This window comes from Apteryx rowi, unplaced genomic scaffold, assembly GCF_003343035.1.
Source record: "Apteryx rowi isolate R43461 unplaced genomic scaffold, aptRow1 scaffold_241, whole genome shotgun sequence".
Classification (NCBI taxonomy): Eukaryota; Metazoa; Chordata; class Aves; order Apterygiformes; family Apterygidae; genus Apteryx; species Apteryx rowi.
In genome coordinates this window covers 152,945-167,042 of record NW_020448764.1, presented here as the reverse complement: position 1 = coordinate 167,042, position 14,098 = coordinate 152,945, and the positions used below count along the sequence as shown (strand labels likewise).

Genomic DNA, 14,098 nt, shown 5'->3' with positions numbered 1-14,098 from the left:
GGGCACAATTGCTGTCTTCTGAAAGGTTCCAGAAGCACGACTGTGGCTTTGAGGTGAAATCTCAGTTTTCTTCTGTAAGGGACCATGAGCACAAATATGAAAACTTGGTGCACTGGCTGTCAGGGGATGCTTAACTACTTGTTCTGCTCTCTCCAAAGCTGTACGGTTGCAACTTGCCAATTTGTGCTAAATTTTCCAGAAAGTACATTGGCTCTTCCTTATTGTATAACGAAAGCAATGTCAATGAAGTAATTCTGTGAAGTTAAAATTAGTGAGGAGAAATTAGGTTTGTTGTTGTTGTTGTTTGTTTTTACCACTGAAATGAATACTTTGATGGCACTGCATCATGAGCGTCTAGATCCATATTGGTAGCAGAATTTTCTGACAGCTATTCAATAAAAAATGTTTTAAAGCATATATTAATCAAGAAAAGCCTTTTAAATTTTTTGACTCTAGCAGTGCTAAGTGAAAAGTGTTTGTCCAAATGTAGTCGGTATTAAAATTACAATGTCATTTTGGAAGTTACCATATTCATTAATGTGAATAAAATGCCACGTTAAAGTTAACTACACAGAAAAGCATGTATAGGGCTTTTAATTGCCTCTGCTTTCCTGTTGATTAAAGGAAATTGTACTTTTAATAGAACAGAACAATGTTAAGCCTTCATATTAATTTTCCAAAGGCCAGAAAAATGAGTTGAGCTTGGAATTCAGGCACAAGAGTTTGCGAGTGTGAGATGGAGGGGAAAATGCGACATTTGCTTTTCATCTCCACTTACGCCATCACCAACCAGCTAGACAGCTATATGTGGTTGGCAGAATCTGCTCAGCAAAAGCCCACTGGCAGAGCTCGGCCCAGAGGAACCAAGCAGTTTGGCAGCAGAGCTTGTAAAGAATGGCCCCACCACGCCACAAGGACATTAGTACAAGTATTGTTAAGCTTGGGCTTTTATGAGCTGTATTCACAAGTAAATCAACCCGTGAGAGAGACTAAAGCATGAACACGTTAATAGTTTAATCAGCAACTGTAAAGTTCCAGCAATAACAATTCAGTTGTTTGACCCTTCCTGGGGTTAACGATAATTTAGGAGAAATTAATGGTCAAATGACCTTCAAGCCATTTACCCTAGCAGCTGTTAATTCTGAGGCAGCAATACAGAGACTGCTGTTGTGCAGTGTACGCTGAGTGCTTTCTATGTAGATCTGGAACATGTGGTCCACGGGACAGCGTTAACGGGTTTGTGCTACTCTGCTGCTAGGTATAATACTGCTGAGCTATACGTCACTGAGCTACAAGTGAAAGGCAGGCAGGGAGGAGAATACTGGAACCAAATGTAAGAGAAATAAATTAACCTTTCAAATCTCAGTTGCCTCTGAACAAAGGGCAGTATTTCTGAGTTCATGTTTTTTGCCCTGTTCCTTGATTGCGTAAGTTAGAGAACTGAACTGCAAGAGTGGTGAAAGCCTCTCTTGGGAAATAACAAACAGTAGAACTGGTGTGAAGTTGGTGTGTTGGTCTGCCTGTTCAACTTTTCAATTGCTACTGCTTCACCTTCAACTTTTTCTTGGTATATGTTATTTCAAGGAAGAATTGGAAAGCAAAAATGTATGGATGAGTTGGGAGAACAGCAGATCACCCTTCTAGAGGCTAGGACTCATGACTGAAAAATCCAATTTATTTTATTTTATTTTTTATTTTTTTAATGGAGTTTAGCTTGGGGTGGTGCTTCTAAATTAGGGTTGCTCTGTGTGTGTGTGKGGGGGGGTGTTTTTAATAATATATTTGCAGCTACATGTATATTCTGATTCTTTTGATTTAGTTGCTGAAAGTACTGTTCTGCCTTAGGGATAACGTGAGGCTTTCTTCACTATTTCAGTCCTTAGAGCTGATCCTGCTAGTTACTGCATAGACTTTACTTTCTTGCTGCTATAACTAAAGAGTTCCAAACTGAAAAAGCAGCACTTTTAGGACTTTTTTTAAAATGCATGGAAACTACTTAAAACTGTACTTGTAGTGATTATGACTTCACTTTGAGAGCACTGTATGTACCTCTGCCTGAAATACTCCTAGACTTACTTACACTTCTTTCTTTTTCTTACTGCGTTGTCTTATTTCATGGAAGAAAACGAATCAGCGGCTCGGTATTCCTGAGATATAGATATACACACACACACACACACACACACATATATATGTGTATATATATATATTTTTTTTCTTATGGATATGTCTTTTAAAGCCAAATATTTAGGGCATACTCTTTTTTTTCTCTGGGGAGGGGTAGGGGGGTTGGTATTTGGGGGACAAGATAGAGGTAAAAGTATGGGGGGGAACAGAAAAGGATTCTCTACACTTAGACCACCCACCAACCTTTTCTATTCCATGTGTTCCCTTGTTGCTCAGCAGGAAAAGTGTTACCTAAATAGCAGAAGCAGAAGCTGAGGAGATCACCAGCTGTGAAGACAGTTTCCCAGGGTCAGCCCAAGGGGAGCTATGTCAGTGTTGCTCTTCTGCATGATCTTCTGCCTGGGCACAGGGAGGGAAGGAGGGAGGGTGCTCTGAGTCTGATCAGCTTGATGGAGAGCCTGTGTTTTTCCTGCTCAGCTGAGATTCCTTTAGGAGTGCTTCTAAATACAGGGTGGTTGATGCTGAAAAATATTGTTGCTCCAACCAGTGCTCAAAACAACACTCATACATAACTGACCTCTATTTTTATCAGAATAGATTCTTAAGCCACCACTTCACCCAGCAAGTCCCTGAAAATTGCCAATTCATTTGTTGCATGGGCACCAACACTTGAAGCTTTGCTTGCAGATTGTATGTTAATAGAAGGCCCAATTTCTAAACAAGGGCAGAAATCCTCTTTTTCAAAGCAAAGAAGCTCAAGAAACATTTCAGAACTTCAGCATAGTTTATTGGCTCTAACTCTGTGATAATGTCTCTATCACAAATGTGAACATGATACTAAAACTTTACACTGAAATGCAAATTGGAGTATATCTAGGTCCCCTTCCTCCTGGGTAGCATTTGCTCTGAGTGGGGTTTACTCAATGCATGTCTCTGCTCCTCAGGCAGATTGAATGCTTGTGTCTACTCATCAGCTGCTGCTGTTGCCTCTCCCTTTTATTTTCACTGTCGCAACTGATAAGATTAGAAGGGTAACAGGAAAAGTACAGGTTGATGTTGATGTTTTCCCCTGCATTTTTTTTTATTAACTTCTTTCTAGCCTTTCTGAAGAGAGTGGTTCTCTGTGTTCAGAGAGGGGTTTTACTGTCCCTGTTAGTGTACTCTCTTCCCTCTCCTGCACCCCCTATCTGCCCCCTGAAGTCTGCTTTCAGAGGACTTTGAAATCATATGCTAGTGATGTTTTGCTGCTGTCATTAATCTGGCATGTGCAGAGACACTCATTAGTGGTAAATTACAATGAATTTAATCTAGTATTATATTCCACATCATTCACATTAATATCAAATTAGCTTGTTCACTGTTAATATCATTGCAGCAAATGTTAAATTAACAGTGAACCACTGTTAAAGTGTCCTTTAAACACCTAACTAGTGACAGTTCCCTCTCCCCCCCTTGCAAAATCCTAATTCATTTTGTGCACAAGAATTCAGCTAAATAGTTAGAGCAGAATCCTGAAGCCTCAAATAGTGCCGATTTTTAGAGGTGAAAGCTGCTTCCCCCTACTAGAGACAGTAATAAGTCATGATGAGTAGAGAATTCACTTTCAGATGTATGCAGAACTATAGATATAAACATTCTAACTGTGGTTTGTTCTTTTAAAAAAAACAACAAAAAACTATAAAGATGCTTTATTTTTGTAAAACCTGTGGGCCTAATAGCAAAACTGTGAATTCAAACCTGGACTGCCTTGGCTTAGATGAGAGCAAAATGTCTCCCCTCTGCCAGATTCATAGGGAACTTTGTTTTCACTTCCAGAAAGGAGGCTGGTTCTGTTGAGTACCTAATATGGGGGGGTCATGCGCTGGCAACGCTTTACAACTAGATATGTCTGATGGCTTTTTGACAGGAAGTCAAACTAGTTGTGAAAAGGGGAAGGCACACATTGCACATGGACCACACCATGCTGTTGGGATGTGTAGCTGGGGGCTGGAGGGACTAATTATTGTGAATACTCAGGTGTGAATTTTCAGTGGAGTAAGTACCTTGTGCAGTAGCTTTTGGTATGGATGTGGTTAACAGCACAGCAAGAAAGTTGGTTGCCTTGAAAGTAGTTCTGGTTAGTGAGTACTGAAGAGCTGATAAAGTACATTTTCACTTGGGAATTGTGACAGTGTGGACCAAGGCTGTGCAGAAGATGCCAGAGGGGAGGACTCCGGCTCAGCTGTTTTTACACCCAGGATACAAGCAGAGAGAATGATATTAGTGACAGGAACAAGGGAAGACAGAAATACTGATGCAGAAAACTGTATGCAGAAGAACATCACTTCTAGCGTGTACTTGTAAATTTTTTTTTTCCAAGTAGCTACGTACATGCTTTCCTGAACAGGGTAGAGCAGGAGAATAGGTGGTTCTTCCACAAAGCTAGTTGGTTTACCCTTACAGAGATGGGATTTTTCTCTCTATGTCCTTTTTTTCCCCCCCATACACTCTTACTGCCTGCTTTTTGGTTCATCTATCCCAGTATCCCTGGAAGATCCCAGCCTACCCAAACCTAAGTTTGCCTTGAAGTAAACCTTGCAGCACATCACCCTTTCAATCCAACTCTTTTCAGATCAGTACTAAAAATTCATTGGAACAGCCATTTAAGATGATAATAAATGTCAAGATGCAAGCTACAGTGATTCAGAAAAAGAATAAAAAACTATGTGCAAAGCAGAAAAGAGAAAACCTAGGAAACAGAATAGTAAAGTTCAGTTCACTCATCCATCAAAAGCAGACCAGGAAGGTGCAGAGCTAGTGTCAGACTATGTTAAAAAAGACTGAGCTCTACTCTATCACCACTGTGGTAAAATAAATTGTTATGTACTGGTACAAGCTAGCTATATGTTGGTCTCAAAATGAAATCCATAAGAACACAGAATAACTGGAGTAAAAGTAGAATAGCTGGACCCTGTCAAAGATGGCACTGCAGGGAAGCCATCAAATCAAGGTAATTTTGAATATGATAGAAAAGAGTATGCTGGAGTTTGGAGGTGCTGTAAGCTTCACTGGGGGACAGATGCACACTGCATTAATTCTTCAGTAACTCATTATCTACTGAAGTGATGTATTAAATAATTGGTCACTGATGTTTTCAGCAGCACAGTTAACTTACTGCTGATGACTCGTTCCTTTCTGCGCTGGAGATTCAGGTTCCAGCATGAAAGAGTTCAGTTTTGTGGTGCTTTAGCTCACAAAACGACACTCATGCTTTGTGCACTGCAGGGGTAGAGTCCTAAAAAAGGAGAACACTTTGTGTTGCTCAGATGTGCAGTCTGCAAGGTTTTAGGTGGGTCCAAACAGCAGGTACATATTTGTCCATGTTATCCTGGTTTTTCTTCCTCTCCCTGCTTATTTTGTTTTGCTGTGGAAAGTGCTTAGAAATCGAGGGTTTTTTAACACATCAAAGTTTCTTTGCAGTTAAATATTTGAAACATTTCCACCTTAATGATGGAATTTTTTTTTGTACAATCCCTTGCTTTTTATGCCACTCAAGGCTTTAAAAATGCTTTTATGTTGTTTCACAGGGCTCACTTGGAGGCAAGTGCAGAGAAATGGAACAGATTGCTGACATCCTTGGAAGAGTTAATCAAATGGCTGAATACAAAAGATGAAGAGCTAAAAAAACAAATGCCCATTGGAGGGGATGTTCCAACCTTACAGCAACAGTATGACCATTGCAAAGTGAGTTCCTGAAATTTTATTGATAAATGTGCTACTGTAAAGGATAGGATGAAGCAGATTTGGATATGGGAGAAATGCTTAACAGTTTACCGTAGTGTTTAATTTTTAGGAAAACATTTTGCTGTAGGTCCCTACTCCCTTTTCTTCCCACCTCCCCCAGCAAAGCACAACTGAGCTATCCCCTTTAAAATTTCATCAGAATAGTTTCTGATGCATATGCTCAGTCCAAATCTGTTTTGTGATCCTTTTCCTGATCTTTTTAGATGTCCATCAGGCAAAATGGTTATTCTCCAAGTAAAGCTAAGGAAGGCCCATGTAAGTAAGAAATGAACATGAATTACAGAAACAACATGAATGTAAATTCAGTAAAATTATGCAAAATGGCCTTCTACACTGTAGCAACATGACCAGTATTAGAGGGTCTCCCGTGCCCAAAGTGCAGATTTATATTGCAAAGATGACTCAAAAGTGCTTGAAAGAACTAAAACAAACCTACCTGTGCCTTACTGTTTTAACTATAAGATGTTGTTTCAGCTCTCTGGTTTTGCTAGTTCTGTGCCACCTGGGTGCATATTAAAATGTTAATTCATAAGTAATTTTTTGATAACAAAAAAGTCTGTTGCATCTAAAACATATCCTCGTTTACGTAGAATATAAAGTTGTCTAACCAACTCTAATCAGTAATCAAGTTAGGGCATGCTTGCCGTTGGACAAATTCATTCTAGTACAGCTTATTTCATCTCATTATACTTTCTTCGCTGTATGGTATAGACATGGGAAAGAGAACAAATGCAACTATGTGTAATTGATTACATAATGACTGTGTTTCCCTCCCCCCAACACAATGCTGATGTCTTTTCTGTCATGGTCTTTRGTGGGGGACAAAACTGAATTTGGGAAAATGCTTAGAAATATAGAGCAATACTCTGTGGAACTCAGAAATGTATTCTGACATGAGCAATGCTTTTGAGGCTTAACTCCAAAATACAAGAGTTTAAAGAAATCTGCATATGTTTCCTCTTAATTTAGTCTTTTAAAATAAAGTTATTAGCATAAACTCAGGATCTTTATTTCTTGAGAGTTCATCTCTTCCTGTTATCCACTTAAATCATCACGCTCAGTTTGCAGGCACATCTGCTCTGAACTTTTTAAAATGATCAAACAGTGGTTTACTATTGCAGAAGAGCAATAAAAGACTGGAAAAGATCCAAATATGTTTTAAAGCAGGTCAGTGAGAGATGATAGGTCTGTAGAGGTCATTTTCTAAAGGTTTGTGCGTGTCTCATGCTAGATTATAGTATATACCTGATCGTAACAAACAATACTGCTAGTGGCTCTCATTTAAAGATCTCAAAATGATTTTCAAAAATGGTTGTTTTTATATGTCATTGCAAAAGAGAAATGTAGGAACAAGGATGCTAGATGGCTCGTTGGAGTTACTAGTGAACTGCAGCAGTGGGAGGGAGAGAGAGCCACTAGAGTCTTTTGTTCTTACCCATAGCTCTAAAGAGTAATTTTTTTTGTTTTGTTTGTTATATGTTGAGGTAAAGCTAAGACTGTGTGGAATATGTGCATTCAGGAGCTTTAAGAGGAGATTACCCTTTCATTTTTGAAAAAGGCCATATTCTTTTGTCACTTGGCCTGTGTCACTTGCTTTTGCGTTTACTGTGGGTGTTAGGATATATATGTCCTGGTCCAATATTTAATAGGAGCCCTATTAATGGGCTGCAACAAGACAAAGTTAAAATAGCCCTATGCATTTATCATGTTTTCTGTACATTTAGGTGGGCAAGTGTGCAGTATTCAGTTGCAGATATTTCTGAGATGAAGGCTGGATGATTCTTTTCTGTTATTTTAGCAGAAACAAAGGGATTCCATTATGTCATATGAATTTTTCTGTGTTGTGCCGGATATGAACCAGTAGCATGTGGCGTTTCATGAATGAAATGTTCTTCTATGAAATGTTGCTGATTGGTGATTCCCAGAGGAAGGAAAATGGATTAAATCTCTCCATTGATTTGTTTCTCTGTGGCAGCACTTCATGGCTGTTTCCTAACAGGCACTGTTCATTACTTCACTGAAGCTGCAGTTTATTAGTAAACTGTATCAAGTTGAAAAGTTGTGTATTTTCAGGTGGAAAGTGAAAACTGGAAGGAAAAGCGGGGAGGGGGAAGGAACCCAAACCCTTTTCGGATCCCTCTTCCCCTTCCTCTGTATAGTTAAGTGATTGGTATGGTTAGGATGTGGAATAAAGATGTCCTTTTTGGGGGGAACATAAATTTTTATGCCTGTGATTTTTTTTTTCCTGTCACTGTTGACATCTTATGCCAAATCTGCATAATTGGCAGATTTTTTTATAAAAGAATTTGACGTGATTCGAAGCTGTGAGTCCTTCCGTGCCTTGTGTTGGTGTCACTGGCCAGTGTCACTTGCTTCGCACAATCCTGTGTTAAGCTGGAAGTTTTATGTGGAGATTTGAGATGTGACTATTCCATACAAAATGGTTCAGTGTTGTTGTTTTAGAAATCTTGAAAAGAAGCTATTCAGTAAAACATCTTTGTATATCCAGATATGTGTATGTGTGCTGCAGAATACATGCACATGGACCATGGAGTTTTCTTTAACCCTTCTTTTGATCCTATTTCTGCTTGGGAGAAACGAGCCATTTAAATAGCTGAGTACTACATTGGTTAAATATTGCAAAGATATGACTTGGTTTCTCTCACCTTGGTCTCTTTCTTCCACCTTTCATCACTGGCCGTCCTGACACTATATAAATACCATGTTTCCTTCCCCTTCTTCAGATATTAAGCTTTCTAAGCGTTTCACTTTCCCTGTAAGATTTACATTTAATACTGCTAAAATTCTCAGCAGCCTGACTATCACCTGTCATGACTATATCCTGTCTAGCTGTCTGCAGAGCCATGTTGGCTTCTCCTCAGGCGTCGTCTTTGTGTGGTGGTCGTGTGTCTCTGCTTTCCTCTTTCCTTTAGCTTCACATCTTCTGAGGGTGTTGCCTTGAAATTGTCCTCTTTCACACTGAGTGGTTTGTTCCTCCCTGTTACCTTATTTTCATTTCCACCTCTCTGTGATTCCTTTGCTCTTGTTTCCAGCTTGCTTATCTGAGCCTGCTCCCTCGCAGGTACTTTGTGCTGTGCATGGTGAAATTCTGGCTCAGCTCTTTCAGATGTGGTTCTCATCTTAATGTTGCTTTTGGCCTCTAGTTACTTGATAACTGTTCTCCCTGTTAACGTAGATTCCCCCCCCCCACGCACACACACACAAGCTGTTGACTTGTTAGCTTCTGCTTAATAGCACCGATTTTATTGGTCTTTCCCTCTGTTGGTATCTCCTAATTCAGTGCTTGGCTTTGGTTGTGTTATATAAATAAGTACAGTATTATGTGACAGAGAGTTTGAGTTAACGCACACTGTGTGCTGCTGAGATCTGTTTGGACAGGAGGAAAGAAATGGTTTGCAAGTTAATTTTAAACTTGTTTTTGTTTTGGATATCAGTGATACTTCTATTCTTTAAAAACAAATATTATCGAGAGCAATGTTATTCATGTAAATCAGGGTTACAGATTTAGCCCAGGTTTTCCAGATTAACAGGAATCTTTCGGGATGTATCAAATACTTACAATATTTGTACAGATTATTGTGGTGTTCAGCCCAGTTCTCATCATCTATTCATAGTCTTATCACGTACTAAATGCCAACCGTAATCCAGCAGATAGCAAATCCTGTCTGGGTGTTGAGTTATGCTCTGTATCTTGGAAGGGGCAGGGCAAGAGGAGTGTCTCATTGAAATAAGGGACCTTGAATTTCCCATTTTAACTATTCTCAAAATTTCTTTGAGAGTGGGCTGTGATGATAGCCCTAAGAGTGAAAACTCATAAATGGTTTGTAGAACTGTGTATCAGGAAATGTAGAGGAAATTTAAAAATACTTGAATTAAAAATCAGCCTTATGGAATGTACCTGTACCTAAGGCTGTATTCATACTCACAAAGTATGGAAAACTCAGCTGCAAAGAAACTGATGAAGCAAACAGCTGTGGGGAGAAGAAAGTGAAGGCAGCTGCCATTTCAGTCTCTAGTGCCAGCTTTTTCCCTAATTCCATGTTTCATACTGGTGCCCACCCTCATGAGCTCAGGTTTTGCATTTCATTCTGTTCTTCTCCAGCCTTCTTTATGAATATTCATTTAGGATTTTGAAAAGTGTGATGTAAAACTGCTTATCTATCGCTGCATAGATCATGCTAAAGAATATTTGCATAGATTCTGCCAAAAAAGAAATGGTGCAAAAGTACTGTGAAGAATCAGTGGGCTGGGTCTGTGGATATGGAAGTACCTGGAGTTGTGCCTATGTACAAGCACAGGAGATGTGGATGGTGACTTCCTGGTCTCTGGAGTTGCGCTGAGAACCTTGCACGGGGCATCTCTCTTCTCTCTGAAGGAGAACCTGAACAAAGTGTTCCTTTACTGATATAAATCACTGGTTTAGGTTTAAGAGAGAACAGGACATTTCAAATTAAGCAGGAATGGGTACTCTCTCTTATAAATCCTTTCAGCATCTGTCTGTGTAAATGAATGAGTGTCTAGCTAATACTAAATAATGCATGCATCTTGAATCACAGAGATGCTTAAGTTGACTTCATTCAAGTCCAGACTGAATTGGGCAGGGACCTATGAGTGTTTCATCAGTAATTTTATGTCTATGGATGGATCATTAATATTTCAGATCCTCATCAGGCTTTTGGGGGTTGCTGTCAATGTACTTAATGTTTCAAAGTTGGTTTGTTGAAGTATTCAGACACTGAAAGTTGCAAGTATTTCTTTCGGGTTTAGTTAGCTATTGCCACTTCTATCACAAGCATTAGCTTAGCCAACAGAAACTACTTTCTGTTTGTTGTTATCCCTTCAGGGTAATGCTAATTCCATTGTTTACTTTACCAGCAGGAAAAGACTGTGAGAAAAAAACATTTTTCTAGCCCTAACTTCTCTGTGATCTTTTGGTATGTCTGACTGACTTGGGGCAATGGACGTATTTGTAAATCCTTGTTCTTACTTAATTATTCTAGATTTGTTTTTTTTTTCCATATTAAAACCTGTTTCCATCATTCTTACAGTTATAATCAATTATTTGTAATAAAAAATGTGTAGTATCTGATGATTTCAGTGCTACCTTTAGTCTCTGCTCTTAATTATAGTCTAGAAAGGGTTTTTTAAATTTGTTATACATCTCATCACATAGATGTGCAAAATCTGGATTAAGTAGAGGTAGTCAGCTATGTTGCTGAAATACTAATTTTGACCAAAATTTGAGCTATGAAGGGATGAGAATAGGGAGAATTAAACAGCCTGTGGCTGGAAGAGGAGCATCTACAGAGCTCTTTTGCTTAGAAGAGCTGCAATCTGGTCCTGTAGACTAAAGTGTGAATGAAGCAGGAGCTTTAGCATTCTGTACCACACTACTGTGAAGTACCTCTTCAAAGTAAGGATGTGTTTTCAAAAACTGTGTACCCTATGAAGGGGAAGAATAAGCTTCCCACTAGTCGATCAGCATTACTGAACAGTTAGAGAGCTGCTTAAGTAAACTTGTAATCCATTAGGAATCTTTTAAGGACTCTTGCAGTTTTAAGTGCTTTGCATATTTGAGAATCCTGAATGTTGATTACTCATGAAAAAGAAAGATTTCACAAGCTCAGTATGATTTCTTTAGCTTTAAATTAGACTTTTTTCTTTCTGAGGTGTGTTTAGGAAAAGGAGTTGAAATTGAGTGGGAATATTTTGTTAAAGGAAAGGAAGAGTATAGTTAATGCCTGAAGTTAAATGAGAGTTCTCACAATGGACCTGTCTGACTTAAAGCCATTGCTCATTAAGTGAGTGCCATGAATGATTCAGGTGTGTATCACTAACTGCTCTCCCGGACAATTTCTCCAAAAGAATGATATGTAAACAAAAGCATGTCACAAAGAATGAGCTGTTAAATTAAGATGTCAATGTAGTGTATTTTTAACGTTAATAAAAAAAAATGTTACTTTTGGCTGTATTTCAGCTTGTTCCCAGAAGTGCAGTTGTCTTGTGGTAAGTCAGGAAAAGTGCAATGGATCAGTACTTAAAATAAAAAAAACCACCTGGGTAATGAAAGAACCAAACATTCTGTCACTACTGCAGAGTAAAGCAAGTTGTCTTGCTGTGGTGAAAGCAATTGATGGGCACTTTTTCAGTACAATAAAGAAAATATTTCTGCGGGCTTGCCTTCTTAATATTATCTTTTCGGTACAGACATGAGTATATTCATCTCATGTTCTCTTTTCCAAGAATCCAGTATCCAGGCTGTTTTAATCAAAGACTCCTATATAAACTTTGAAAACCTACTGGGTCTCAAACCACCGATTAAAGCCTATGTTTTTGAAGGTTTATAGTTAGCCTCAAATATCAAAGAGGATATTCTGACATTGTTTTGGAGGGAAATGCATATGAAAGCAGGCTTACACTGCTGGAAGAGCACAGTAATTCAGAATTTCTGGTCTGTCTCTTGAAATGCTGTGATAAGTTCAGTGCCTCTCTTTCTTTGATATCTTCTTGTCTCATATTCCAAAAGTAAGTCTACTCCACCTCCATATCTTCTCTGCAGTAGTCCTTGAGATACCTGAAACCTTAGGGTGCCTTGATGCAGTTGGATGCGCCAAACCAGGAGCTCACTCTTCTGGTGTCTTGAGCTGCAAGACATGACCTGCAGCCAGTTTGAATACTGTTAAGGCATGTAACTGGTGTTGGGGGCTGTAACTCCTAAGTGTGACCTGCAGGTGTGGACCTCGCCTATGGCCAAGTGCTTAGCCAAATGGAGGTGACAGAGTGCATGCACATCAGTGATCCCTTCTGAAATCCCATCCAGGCTTTGTGGTTTTGGATACTGTCCTGCCATCATGTAACTAAACAGCTTCTGAATGGGAGCTGCCTCGTGTCATGCTGGTTCAGGGAGGACAAGCGATGGATCCTGATTGTCCTGATTTTTAACGTGCTCTAAGCTGTATTAAAATTCAAATGTGAGACATCACATTAAGAAGTGGGATCACAGTGTTGAATTTTGAGGACCTTGTGTAACCTTCTGAGGCTTTATTACAGGGTTCCTTCCTGGAACTTTACCATAAGCTATAACCAAGTCATGTAATGTTAGAAATGACTGGCTCCTGTCTGCTGTGTTCCTAGACCTCAAACTCTACCTGTACCATTTGGAGTGTGTTGTGTGTGAAGAAAAAAGAAAAATACGTATATATACATATATGTGTGCATATGTGTGTAAAATATATATGTATATGTATATTCATGCATGTATGTAATTCTTTGACTCAGAGTCCCCATTTCACTGGGGACAAACGTGTGTAAACACGTAAGAGACCAGTGGTCCATCTGTACTGGTATATTTTCTTCAGTAGTGGCACTAGGAGATGCTATCTATGGAGAATACGTTTGAACCTGGCCACTGTGTGTGGTCTGTCCTTCTTCTCCTGAAGCAACCACTATCATGGGATAAAGGATGATAAAGAGTATACCCCTACTCTGCTCTTCATAGTATCTGTCTTGGATCTGTTTCCAATTAATTTGTCTAATTTCTTTTCAAATTCGCTGATATTTATTTTCTGCCTCACAACCTCCCACGGCCATGTAGATGCCAGATGCTCATTGTCAATTCTGTTTAATCCCCCCCCCATTCCCCCCCTGCCCAACAAACCATGCAACAGTTTAAAAAAAAAAAAAAAAAAAAAACAACAACAACAACAAAAAAAACCATACCCCTATGATTTATATTCTTAAACTGATCTCCTTCTGTTTTTAAAGTGTAGATGCCCTTTGTTTTAGTACTGTGGGATTGAGCGTATAACAGTTCTTCGCTTACGTTGTCCAATCTCTTCATGATTTGGAAACCTTTATCATACCTCCTTTGAACCTTCTCCTCTCCCGAACTGAAGAGTCCCAGCCTTTTTAATCTCTCCCCATAAGACTGTTGCTGAATTCTCTTAAACAACTCTGTTGTTCTTCTCTGTGCATTTTCCCATTCCGCTGTGTCCTTCTTGATATGTGGTGACTGGTATTGCACACAGTATTTAAGATGAGGTTGCATCAGCATTTTATACTGTACACAGTAATGRCTTTGTATCTTGTCCTTGGCAACTTTCTGATGATGCTCAACATTTTATTGGCTTTTTTGGTTGCTGCTGCATATTGAGCCAATGATTTCAGA

At 39.1% G+C, this 14,098-nt stretch overlaps 1 protein-coding gene across 6 annotated transcripts in view; it reads left to right on the top strand.

The window, feature by feature from the left end:
- UTRN (utrophin) overlaps nucleotides 1-14,098 on the top strand; it is a 366,002-nt gene that overhangs the window by 221,194 nt on the left and 130,710 nt on the right. For all 6 annotated transcript variants that reach the window (XM_026066463.1, XM_026066461.1, XM_026066459.1 and 3 more), the window contains one exon: nucleotides 5,694-5,850. In XM_026066463.1, coding sequence (XP_025922248.1) covers nucleotides 5,694-5,850 — 157 coding nt within the window. The remainder of the gene's footprint in view (nucleotides 1-5,693; nucleotides 5,851-14,098) is intronic.